Below are 11,195 nucleotides of genomic sequence, written 5' to 3'. Positions count from 1 at the left end.
TTTTTTTACAAAAAAATATTAAATGAGATGAATATGTCATCTAAATGCATCTTCCAAGAAAAAATAAACATTTGGTGAGCTTACGTTGTATATTCGAATATCCAATATTCTATTACATATTATGAGTATCTCGTATACAAAATCAAATATTTGCAATCTCAAATTAGGTACTTCTCAAATAAAATAAGTACTTTAAAATTTACATGCTTAGTTGGGAATTTGTTTTTTCTTTTACAAAAAAATATTAATGAAATGAATATGTCATCCAAATGCTTATTCCATAGAAATATCAATACTTGGTGAGCTTACGTTGTCTATTCAAATATCCAGTATTTTAATATATATTGAGAGTATCTCATTTACGAAATCAAGTATTTGCAAACTCAAATTAGGTACATCTCAAGTAAAAATAAGTACTTTAAAATTTTCATGTTTAGTTGAGAATTGGTTTTTTTTTTTAAATATTAAATTAGATGAATATGTCATCCAAATGTATATTTTATAAAAATACCAACACTTGGTGAACTTACTTTTCTTATTCGAATATCAAGTATTTTAATACATATTGTGAATATCTCATTTACGAAATCAAGTATTTGCAAACTCAAATTAAATACTTCTCATTTGGATAGTAAAATTAAGTATTGATATATACTCGAATTAGATACTTTTTGTGCTAATTTGGGTATCATATTTTAACTTCACAAATGACACATCAAAAGTAACTCAATATTACTTGAAACTATATTTTTTTATATCCAAAAATCATCAAAATTGAGTCTTAAAAGAGTAAATCAAGTATATGTGAAATCAAATTAGGTACTATTTGTATCAATTTAGGTAGCACGTTTTTTATTCACAAATCTCATCATCAAATAACATTCAATATTATCTTCGAACTATGTATTTTGACATACTCCATCGAATTTGAGTATTTAGAAGGTAAAATCAAGTATTTGTGGACTCGAATTATGTATTATTTGTATTAATTTAAGTATCACATTTTTACTTCACGAATTTCATCATCGATGTCACTTAATATTAACTTCAAATTATATTTTGGCATTCTCAAATAATTGGATACGAGTATTTAAGGGGTAAAATCATTTATTTATAGACTCTAATTAGATACTATTTTTACCAATTTAAGTATCACATTTTAACTTCACAAATGACATCATCAAACGTCACTTAATATTACTTGAAACTTAAGTATTTTTTTACACATTTGAAGTATTCAAATAGCCAAATCAAATATTTGGAACCCCAAAATAGGTATTTTATCGATCAAAATAAGTACTTCTTTCTAATTCAACAATGAGTGAGAAACTGTGTTTTTTCAAAAATTAGTTGACATGAATAAGTCATCTTAATGCATTTCCAATTAAAAGACCAACAATTATTGAATTTATTGTGATAGCTCGAAGATCCAGTATTTTCTTAAACAGTTGGAGTATTTATAGAGTCAAATCAAACATTTGGAACTCCAAAATAGGTATTTTGTAGGTCAAAATAAATATTTAATCTTATTTCATGATGAGTGATGAACTATGTTTTTTTTTAAAAAAATAAAATGACATGAATAAGTCATCCTAATGTATTTTTCATTAAAAGACCAACAATGACTGAATTTATGATCAATGCTCGAAAATACAGTATTTTCTTATATATTTGGAGTATTCAAAGAGCAAAATCAAGTATCTGAAATCCCATAATATGTACTTTGTATGTCAAAATAAGTATTTACTTTTATTCCATGATAATTGAGAAACAATATTTTTTAAAAATTATATTTTAAATGGAAAAGACACATGTAATGTTTGTGAATAAAATAATATATTTATTTAAATAATATAAAGGGTAAAAATGTAAATTTTGTCTTATAAGGGTTAAAACTAAAAGTATATATTTTTCAGGTACTGATTCCTAAAAAAATATGTCTAGTACTGAATCTTAATTGAAATGTTGGCAGATGCATTTTTCTTAAATTTACCAAAAATTGATTCACTACAAAAATCACGTAAAAATAAAAATTAAAATAAATAAATAAATGTGCAACGTAGTTTTCATTCGCTAGCGGGAGAATTCACATGGTGGGCTCCTAATGTGATGACTCTTTTTCTAAAACCATTATTGCCTTAATTACACCTCTAATCCCCACTTTATTTATTAATTATTAATTAATTCCTTGTTAATCAGAGCAACTACTCATCACCTGTATTATATAAACTTCTATTTACAAATCAGTCGCCATTTCTTTACTCTCCAAGTCTCGCACTGCACCAGACCCCTCTGCTTTTCTCTCTCTCTCTTCCCGGTGTCTACACACATTGTGGCTTGTGCTGTACTACCACTTAAAACCAGCTGTGTAACTTGCGCTGTTCACGCCTCTCTCGACGAGCACCGCCGCGGCCTGCGTGTTGTGCGCCGCCGGCGCAATCGCCGCTAAATGAATAGATCATCTCTGGCTGTGGTCTTAGTCTTCTTTGCTTTATTTACCTCTAAGACGTCGTTGGCCGTATCGGAAGATCCGAAAACCGTAGGTGAAGCCGTTTCTGTTGTCTCTAACAATGTTACTGGAGACGGTGGGAATCAGACTCTCCCGAAGGAGGACACGCTTGCTGATATGATCGATCGCGCGCTGGAGAAAGAGTTCACCGAAAATGACGATCAGAACGAAGGTTTGGCTAGATCTAAATTTTGCCTTGTCCTGCCTAGTTTTAGTTCAGTGTCAATTGTTTTGGTGCGTTATTGTTTATTTTCATGAAATGTATGTGATTAGGGTTTGGAATTGAGGTTTATTGCTTTCATGAAAAGCACATATAAAATGTATTTTGTATTTTTTCTGTATTTTTTTCATGCTATGTCATAATGTTTACGAAGCTTTCTTTGTCCGGCTCGAGATAATTGACATTATATATGTGTTTGTATAATGGCCGAGACATTTTTAGTAGTTTACTGATACAGAACGTGTATGAAAGTTGAATCTGTGACATCTATCTTGCTTATATTAATAGTTGTAACTTAGAAGTGTCCTAACATCCGTTTGGTGTAAACTTGTAATTGAAAGTGTAGTTGGCCTTGGTGGATTTTCCCTAATATTTAACTTATATTTTATTGGCAGTAAATGATGCTGGTGGCTTCAACAACAGTGTGGCAGAGCAACAGGTTTGTGGCACTTGCCTTTTTGAATATTATTGTTAAAAGTAGGACAATGGCCTTGCAATTATGATTAACGTGTCACCATTCCTATAACTTGTGCATATAAGTGGTGTACTGGGAAATGGACTGCGATTTCTAAACAATCTGCTTTGGTTTATTCGGGAAAGGGAACCACTGAAGAGAATCAAATTCATGAAGTTGTTTTCCAAAGTAGAAAATAATTGACTGGTTTTTCTCTATTTTCATTAGGGAAAAGAAAAAAAGAGGTTAAATTCGATAAAACTTTGATTCATGTGTAGCTGATTAGATCAATTTGATGTCAAATTTCAATTTGCTTATGGAAGTTACAAAAATCCAGTAGATTACTTCGAGGTAGCTGGTTTTTGATGAAGACAGTTGTAAGCATCAAGGTCTGGTGAAACTGAAGAGTTAATGCTTATGATAGGTCATAGATTATATTTTAGTTGGCTGTTTTAGTTTTCTGCACCATAAACATTTACATGCATGATCTGACTTCTTCTTTTTTCTTATCCACCCTTTTTCAATATTCATCTGGCTTATTTTGTTTCCCCAATCAGGCAGTATTGGAAACGGTAGCTAGAGTCAAATCAAAGAAAAATGAAACAAAAGAGGAAAAGTATGTATCTCCATGATCTGTGATGAAAAATAATCACATGCCAATGTAATTTCCATTTTGACTGATACTTGATATGGCTCTCCGCCTATTGCAGACCATTTAAACTTCATCACGTTTTCAATCTGGACAATGACAATGGGGCTGAGGAGACCCCGACATTGATTGATAGAAAGGTTAATATGAAATATCCATTTCTTGTTTGCCCTTGTTTACATAATTATTTCTCTAACGGCCTTCTATTTTGCCTTCTGTTATCTATTGCGAAAAATGGATTAATGGAATCGACAAAGAGAGAAATGAACTTATTGAAGCTACAACATCAGCAGCATTATGAGGGGTTAACTTGTTATTATTCCAATGTGTGCCAGGATAATGTATTTATCATATCAAATTTCAAATCTAAGTATCCGGTCTTGCAGTTAGATTTGAGGTACAATTACCTGTTTAATTTATTATCGGAATTCTCAGTTTTCTTTCGTTTCACATTGTCTGACACGATGATATTATAGACTCATATCAGATCTGGTTGTTGTCATTGTGTCTGCAACTTGTGGTGGAATTGCATTTGCTTGTGCTGGACAACCGGTATGATCTCCGACCACGTTAATTATTCTCAATGTGTGGACTCAATCTTTTTTTTTCCGATTGTTTTTCTAATATACAGAAGTATATATCAGGTTATTACTGGATACTTGTTAGCTGGATCAGTCGTCGGGCCTGGAGGTTTTAATGTTGTCAGTGAAATGGTGCAAGTATGTAGCTATTTAGAAAGCTGGTTCTTGATATTGAGTGCCGATTTACACTTGTTAATGTTTCTGCTTGATGATTAGTTGTCTTGTGCATTTTTTATACTGAAGGTTTCATCTGCCTTATCGACCAAAATAAATGAGAGTTCATATTAGAATTTGAATGAAGAAAGTAATTCCCCATGGGGCATGATATACCATCTCCAAGATACATTGATTGTTTTGTTTGAAATATGCGGATTTGTGGTTTTTTCTTAACTTTAATAATTTATGGATGATAAGGTATTGGCGGGATCATCTACCCATGTAATCTGTTTGTGAATAATGTAGGAGTATATTTGCGCTTCAGCATAACAGTAACTATGACTGACATCATGGAGCAAAACAGATATGATTTAACATATTGGCAATTTAGCTGACCGTTACATTAACCTGTTTAATTACTTGATGATTATATTTTTCTCTTCGTTGTCATAATGCCATAACTATTTGATTACTGGTTACTACATCTTAAGATAAGTTGTGTATGTAGGTTGAAACAGTGGCTCAATTTGGTGTAATTTTCCTTCTTTTTGCTTTGGGCTTGGAGTTCTCTACTACAAAGGTTAGCATCTGACCACATACCGCCTGAAAGTGCTGGATTAGTGTTCATTCTTCTCCTGCATATGACTGTAGAAACAATGATTGACAATCTATACTCATGATACAGCTTCGAATTGTTCGAGCAGTCGCTGTTCTTGGGGGCTTACTTCAAATTGTCCTCTTTATATGCCTGTGTGGAATTATAGCTTCGGTGCGTGCCATTATTTGTTTTTTCTTTTCTCTCTCTTTTTTTGTTTTTGTTTTGGTGCTTAGCTTCTGTGAGGAGCTGGACTATATGTTCTGCTATTATGGAGTGAATAGTTGGAATAGAATTCTAAATCATGTCTACTCATGCTCTGGGTTTATATTGGCTGGATCATGCAAGATACTACACTTTATGAGAAGCTACACATCATCTTTTCTTCCTGTGATCTTATTATGTTTTTGTTTTATTGTAGAAAACCAACTTTTGCTTTGTCAATGTGCTCAAATCTAAAGTATGTAATTTCACCTTGACTAATTGCAGCTATCTGGCGGTGGAGCTTCAGAGGGGGTTTTTGTCGGTGCTTTTCTGTCAATGTCCTCTACAGCAGTGGTAAGCTTTCTTCACTTGGTTCTGCATTCAGATGGTAGGATTTTGTTGAAATTATTTCATTGACACAAATTTGCCGTATAGGTATATAAGTTTTTGATGGAAAAAAACAGTATCAATTCTCTTCATGGCCAAGTTACCATCGGCACTCTCATTTTGCAGGTACCTTCACTGTGCTTGTGCGATATGCGTAATTGCTGTTTTGCTTTGGTTCCCTCGCAAAGTATTCTGTTTTTAAACTTTGAAAGGAAAGTAACATAAAACCTTGTCATTACTTTAATTTTCGTTTTTATTTTTATTTTTAGCTCTATGCTAAAGGGATCAAATTTTTTACTTGGCCTCATTTTTTAAGGATCCCATTAAATAATCTCATTCAGATTCTGGTTTTCGTCGCATATAATTGATAATCATATTTTGACTTGAATCCTTGGTAAATTTGTTAAAATTCATTTTCAGGATTGCGCTGTGGGTTTACTGTTTGCTCTGCTTCCAGTGCTGGGTGGAACTTCTGGTGTTATGCAGGGTGTCATTTCCATGACTAAGTCGTGAGTTGGATTGCTATTGTAATTGCTTGTTCATCCATCTGTATATAACCGAATAATCCATACCGAGAAACTTTTAAAAGTTTAAAGATGTTTAATTCTTTATGGTTGTGTTTGTTACTTTTTATTTTTCTTCCAGACCACGTTTCAAGGGTGTTGTACTCACACCTTCTTGAAATATATGAGAGAGAAGTTTCTTATCCATTTATTGCAGACTTAATTTCACGTTAGAAAGGATTTATTCTGTTTCACATTTTCAGACCTTCTGGAACAGTTGTATTCTGGAAGGGGGTGGCCGGGTCAGGATTTTCAGTTGGGGGATGATAGTTAAATTCAGAAGGTCCATGGGGAAGGTGGGCTGGAAACCCTATGTTCAAACATATGTAATACATAAAACATTTGACATGACAGAAAATTTAGGAACATAGGAGATACTAGCGAAGAGTTTTAAAAACTGAGTTAAGCGGCAAAAAGAGTAGATTTTTCCAGTGGAAATTCATTTTCATTAATGAGACCCGAGAATTTGGAGCGCTGCGTGTATGGTGAGGACAGCTTTCAAAGAGTGTGAAAGTTAAAAAAAGAGACCATTCATAAGATAAAGTAACCATGATTAAGGGAGTGGAAAGCTGCTAGGATATAGCATAGACTCTAGTACACACAAAAGAACTTGTTAAAAAGGCTATATTTATTGTTGAACAAAGTGGAAAAAGTGAAACACTTGAGTTGAGAATATGGGTTCTTGAAGCAGTTTGACTGTATAATTTAGTATAGTGAATCCATCTAGGTTGGATTGGAAATCTTTAGTCCTTGCGAGCAGCATAGATAAGTTTCTAATACATTTTATGGCACTGGGAACTCAAGTGATAGTTACTAATGAATATTTTTTCCATCTCTGGCATGCAATTGATTGTGTACATACTAGATGTGAAGATTGATGATGAATGCAATGTGCCATGAATATATTTTATGTGTGCCTTTTTTTTATATTTCCTGCGAAGGTTGGGAGAGTTTGAGAATCTAATAATTGTCCTTTTAACTAGCATTAAAATTTCAACCTGTTAAACACCATACTGATTAACCTATCAGCCAGGTTGGTGGTGTTGATTGCTTTCTCGGCAGTCTTGGCAATATTGTCACGAACTTGTGTACCTTGGTTCCTGAAACTTATGATAAGCTTGTCATCACAGGTAGTCTTATGGCCAACAGACATCTATCAATTACTAAAACATGGCGCATATCATTGAATAGATGTGTGCCTCTTGCTTATTTCTAAATGGCTTAATATTGATATATTGCTCCTTTTGCAGACCAATGAACTATATCAACTGGCAGCAGTTGCATTTTGTCTACTTGTAGCCTGGGTTTGTTCACTTCCATTATTTAAAATTTATGGAATTACGTCATCATTCACATATATTGTATAAAAAATGGTCGCCTGCACTGTGAGGATGACTTTTCCTCTACTTCTCGAGTTATTTTCGATGTTACAAGAAAACATTTCTGAACTCCGAAGACACTATTACGTGTGGGAGTAACTTGTGTACCTTGAATGGTATTTTTATTTTGTTACAATCGCCATTCATATAAAAATAATGGTCCTTTGTAAACTATGGACCAATATCTAATGATATGTGTGGTTTCAGTGTAGCGACAAGCTTGGTCTTAGTTTAGAATTGGGTTCATTTGCTGCTGGAGTGATGATATCAACTACTGATCTTTCTCAGCACACACTTGAACAAGTAAGACAGCTTTAGTTTTTTTTTTGTTAGACACTAAATTAGCAAGCATAAATTCGATATTTTTTCTCTGTTTTGGTGCATTTTTGGAGTGAGAGGTTTTGTGACCCTTGTATCGTGACATCTTTGCAATTTGTTTGCTTGTTGCTAAATTTGAGTTGAGGCTTGTTATTTATGCAGGTCGAACCTATACGGAACATATTTGCAGCTCTTTTCCTTGCCAGCATTGGGATGCTGATTCATGTTCATTTTCTCTGGAATCACGTTGACATCTTGTTTGCATCTGTTATATTAGTAATAATTATCAAAACTGTGGTGATATCTGCCGTTGTCAAGGGATTTGGCTACAACAACAAAACGTCAATTCTTGTTAGATGCTACCCTGTTAGATGGTATTTTACGATTTTTGCTTTGGTATTCTTTGACTATATACCCTTGTCTATGAATTGTGAAGGTTGGGATGTCTTTAGCACAAATAGGGGAATTTGCATTTGTACTGCTAAGTCGTGCCTCAAATCTTCATCTTGTTGAGGTAAATGCTTCCACTATAGTTATATAGAACTTGTGATCTTCTCAACTCTCTTGTGATGGTTTTGTGGTGTTAGTGGGTGAGAAAGAAAAGTGTAACTTGAATTCTTACCTGTTTAAGTATCAACACTCGTGTATTTCCTATGAGAATTAAAATATTTTTGAGGTAATTTTGGTGGGTTTTTGAGAATTTTTTTTCCAGGGGAAGGTGTACCTATTGCTTCTTGGAACGACAGCTCTCAGTCTGGTACGAAATCATCTTTTCTTGTACACGAATTTATAATTAACCTCATAGTAATTTCATTTTAATATGTTTAGTTGAATCAAAGGAACTTGCTCCAATATACAGTAATAAATTGTGCAAATATAATTTTGCAGGTAACTACACCATTGCTTTTCAAGTTAATACCAGCAGTCGTACACCTTGGCGTATTGTTAAGGTGGTTTTCACCTGACATTCAATCTGAGGTAATCGTGTATGATAATTGAAAACGGGTCACAATTTTTAATGTTTCCAAGTTTCTAATAGTGTTCTTTAAATATCCATGTTGTTGTATTCATCTTCTGAATAGTTCTTTGTTTATTATTTTGACCTGTAGCTGGGATTTAAAGTTGATAATCTCCGCTCAGACAGTGCCAAGCAGAGGCATGTTTTAATATCCAAGGATCTCTCTATACACGAAGTATGATAGGAAATTTATTGAATTGTAAGGTTTCCGCATATTATCTTGCGAAAGATCTTGCTGTCTTTTATGATTCTTTGGAAATGAAGGCATGACCTGTCCGTCGTTAATTTTTCTCTGTTCCTCTTATCTGTCGTACATCTCTGACCAGAGCAGAGGAAAGCAAGCAATGAAATCTTCTAAAAACCCAAGACTTGCTCGGAAGTTGTCTAACTACTATACCCACTAACAATTTGAAGTATCACCTACGATCGAGGTAATACTCCCGATTTGGTGATTTGTATCCTTTCCTTTTAATGTAAAATAGTTTTCAGCTTCATGATATGTTTCTCAGATGTTTATTTTTAGAACTGCTTTTATCCTCTGTTTTGTTTCTTCACCATGTAGAGTTTGTTATGTACCAACTGAATTGAACATATTCGGTCTTGGAAAGAAGGAAAGGAAATGAGTTTTTAAAATTGCTTTTCCTCTAAATTCTTTCTACCCGAATATTTTGTTATGAGCAGCAGCAGATGTCTACAAGTATGTTTGGAAACTTGCGTATTTTAAGTCCATTATCTTGGTATATAGTTTTGGACTAAGACATGTATGCCGAATTGCTGATGGCGATGATTCTTGTATTGTTTTTGTTGATTAAAATTGGTCTCTCCCTTGATATAACTTTTTACGCTAGTATTTTTTTTTATAAAAAAATCGTAAAAGAGTTTTCTCCATTGCCACAAGCCAGCTCCAGCCATTATTTCACGCTATGTTCTGAATTTTGACGAGAGTTATACCATTCGTTTGAAATTCTTTTCTTATTATCTGCTTGGTTTCTTGGTAGCTGGCGCTGCTGACAAAGTAGATGTGTATAGCTTGGGTAAAATTTGTCATCGAGTATATTTTCATAAGCCTCTTTCTCGATCTTAATTTTTGGAGGAAATTTGAGGAGTGTAATGTTATGAAAACGAGCATAACATGTGAATATTTCGCTAAAAAAGTGTTCATTTTTTAATTTCTGAGAAACCTTATTTGAGATAATAAGCATATTTGTTAGACGTTTTTTTCCTCTGAAAAAATATTATGGACGCTTAGATAAAGGTCAAAACGAGCATTGACATGTACGAAGTGATCATATCGAAGTCCCACAACTTTTGACTATTTTCTTATTTTTCCAACCGGCAACTTGTTATACGGGTGAAAAAATGAACAGAAAGAAACTGGGGTGGAGGATCTGAGGCCAAAAAGTTCATTTTCATTCGGAAACAACAACAGTAACAAGCCGCCCGCTTGACTGCAAATTTTGGCCCTTTGTTAATTGCCAACCCATCCCAGGGCCTAAACATGATGTTTATGGGAATCGTTGACGATAATTTTGTAATTGCTTCGGTCTCAAAATGTCTGATATAATAACAACTAAAAATGATAAATTATAAAGGCTCTTTCCTTTGATGATATTTATTTATTGTCTCGATTGGTATTTGGTAGTATTTCATTTTTGAAAGAATCAAAGAACCGAAACAGTAAATACCATGTCATGTACAAGAATAGTTCTTATTGTAGAATGTTTCAAAGAATACGGCCCAATATACTAATGTTTTATACGAGGACTATTTTTTACAACGTGTTGAGAAAAAATCTCTCTCTCTCTCTCCACCTAAACGGGGAGTAATAAATATGAATAACATGGTTTCCGTTAGCACTAATTAATTACCCTCAATAAATTTTGAAATACGAATTAAATCATTCTTACAACTTCATCGAAACACTGTGCAAATTCTGATCCCCGCCGTCCAATCTCCATCGGTTTTTTAATGAAGCTTATAAATATTTTTCCTATTTTATAAACTAAATAAATTACTTGGAGATTTGTTTTTTTAGGAAAAAAATTGAAGGTATCGGGTTCAAATGAATAGCTGTAACTTAACCGTACAAAGTAACACCAAAAGCAGCAGAAAAGTAGATAGGAAATGTAATTGCATGCAGACGTATGTAAATTCGTCAAAGA

The 11,195-nt window shown here is 33.5% G+C and overlaps 1 protein-coding gene across 2 annotated transcripts; it reads left to right on the top strand.

The window, feature by feature from the left end:
* The first annotated feature begins 2,245 nt into the window (after nt 1-2,245).
* On the top strand, nt 2,246-9,849 carry LOC142555436 (K(+) efflux antiporter 6-like). Of its 2 annotated transcripts, none has more exons than XM_075666294.1 (21): nt 2,246-2,681; nt 3,125-3,168; nt 3,741-3,799; nt 3,894-3,972; nt 4,168-4,229; nt 4,309-4,384; nt 4,477-4,551; nt 5,078-5,149; nt 5,255-5,338; nt 5,654-5,722; nt 5,804-5,881; nt 6,176-6,264; nt 7,352-7,448; nt 7,569-7,622; nt 7,905-8,000; nt 8,178-8,366; nt 8,452-8,529; nt 8,728-8,772; nt 8,904-8,993; nt 9,125-9,208; nt 9,360-9,849. In XM_075666294.1, the coding sequence occupies exons 1-21, from the start codon at nt 2,450-2,452 to the stop codon at nt 9,435-9,437; spliced, it is 1,830 nt and encodes a 609-aa protein (XP_075522409.1). In that variant the 5' UTR covers nt 2,246-2,449; the 3' UTR covers nt 9,438-9,849. The 2 variants fall into 2 exon arrangements, with proteins under 2 accessions (XP_075522409.1, XP_075522410.1); XM_075666295.1 differs by having other exon boundaries at nt 9,125-9,232.
* Nucleotides 9,850-11,195: the final 1,346 nt, after the last annotated feature.

Source organism: Primulina tabacum, chromosome 9 (assembly GCF_025594145.1).
Source record: "Primulina tabacum isolate GXHZ01 chromosome 9, ASM2559414v2, whole genome shotgun sequence".
Classification (NCBI taxonomy): domain Eukaryota; kingdom Viridiplantae; phylum Streptophyta; class Magnoliopsida; order Lamiales; family Gesneriaceae; genus Primulina; species Primulina tabacum.
The sequence above is the reverse complement of the archived record's forward strand: the minus strand, read 5'-3'. Positions and strand labels throughout refer to the sequence as shown.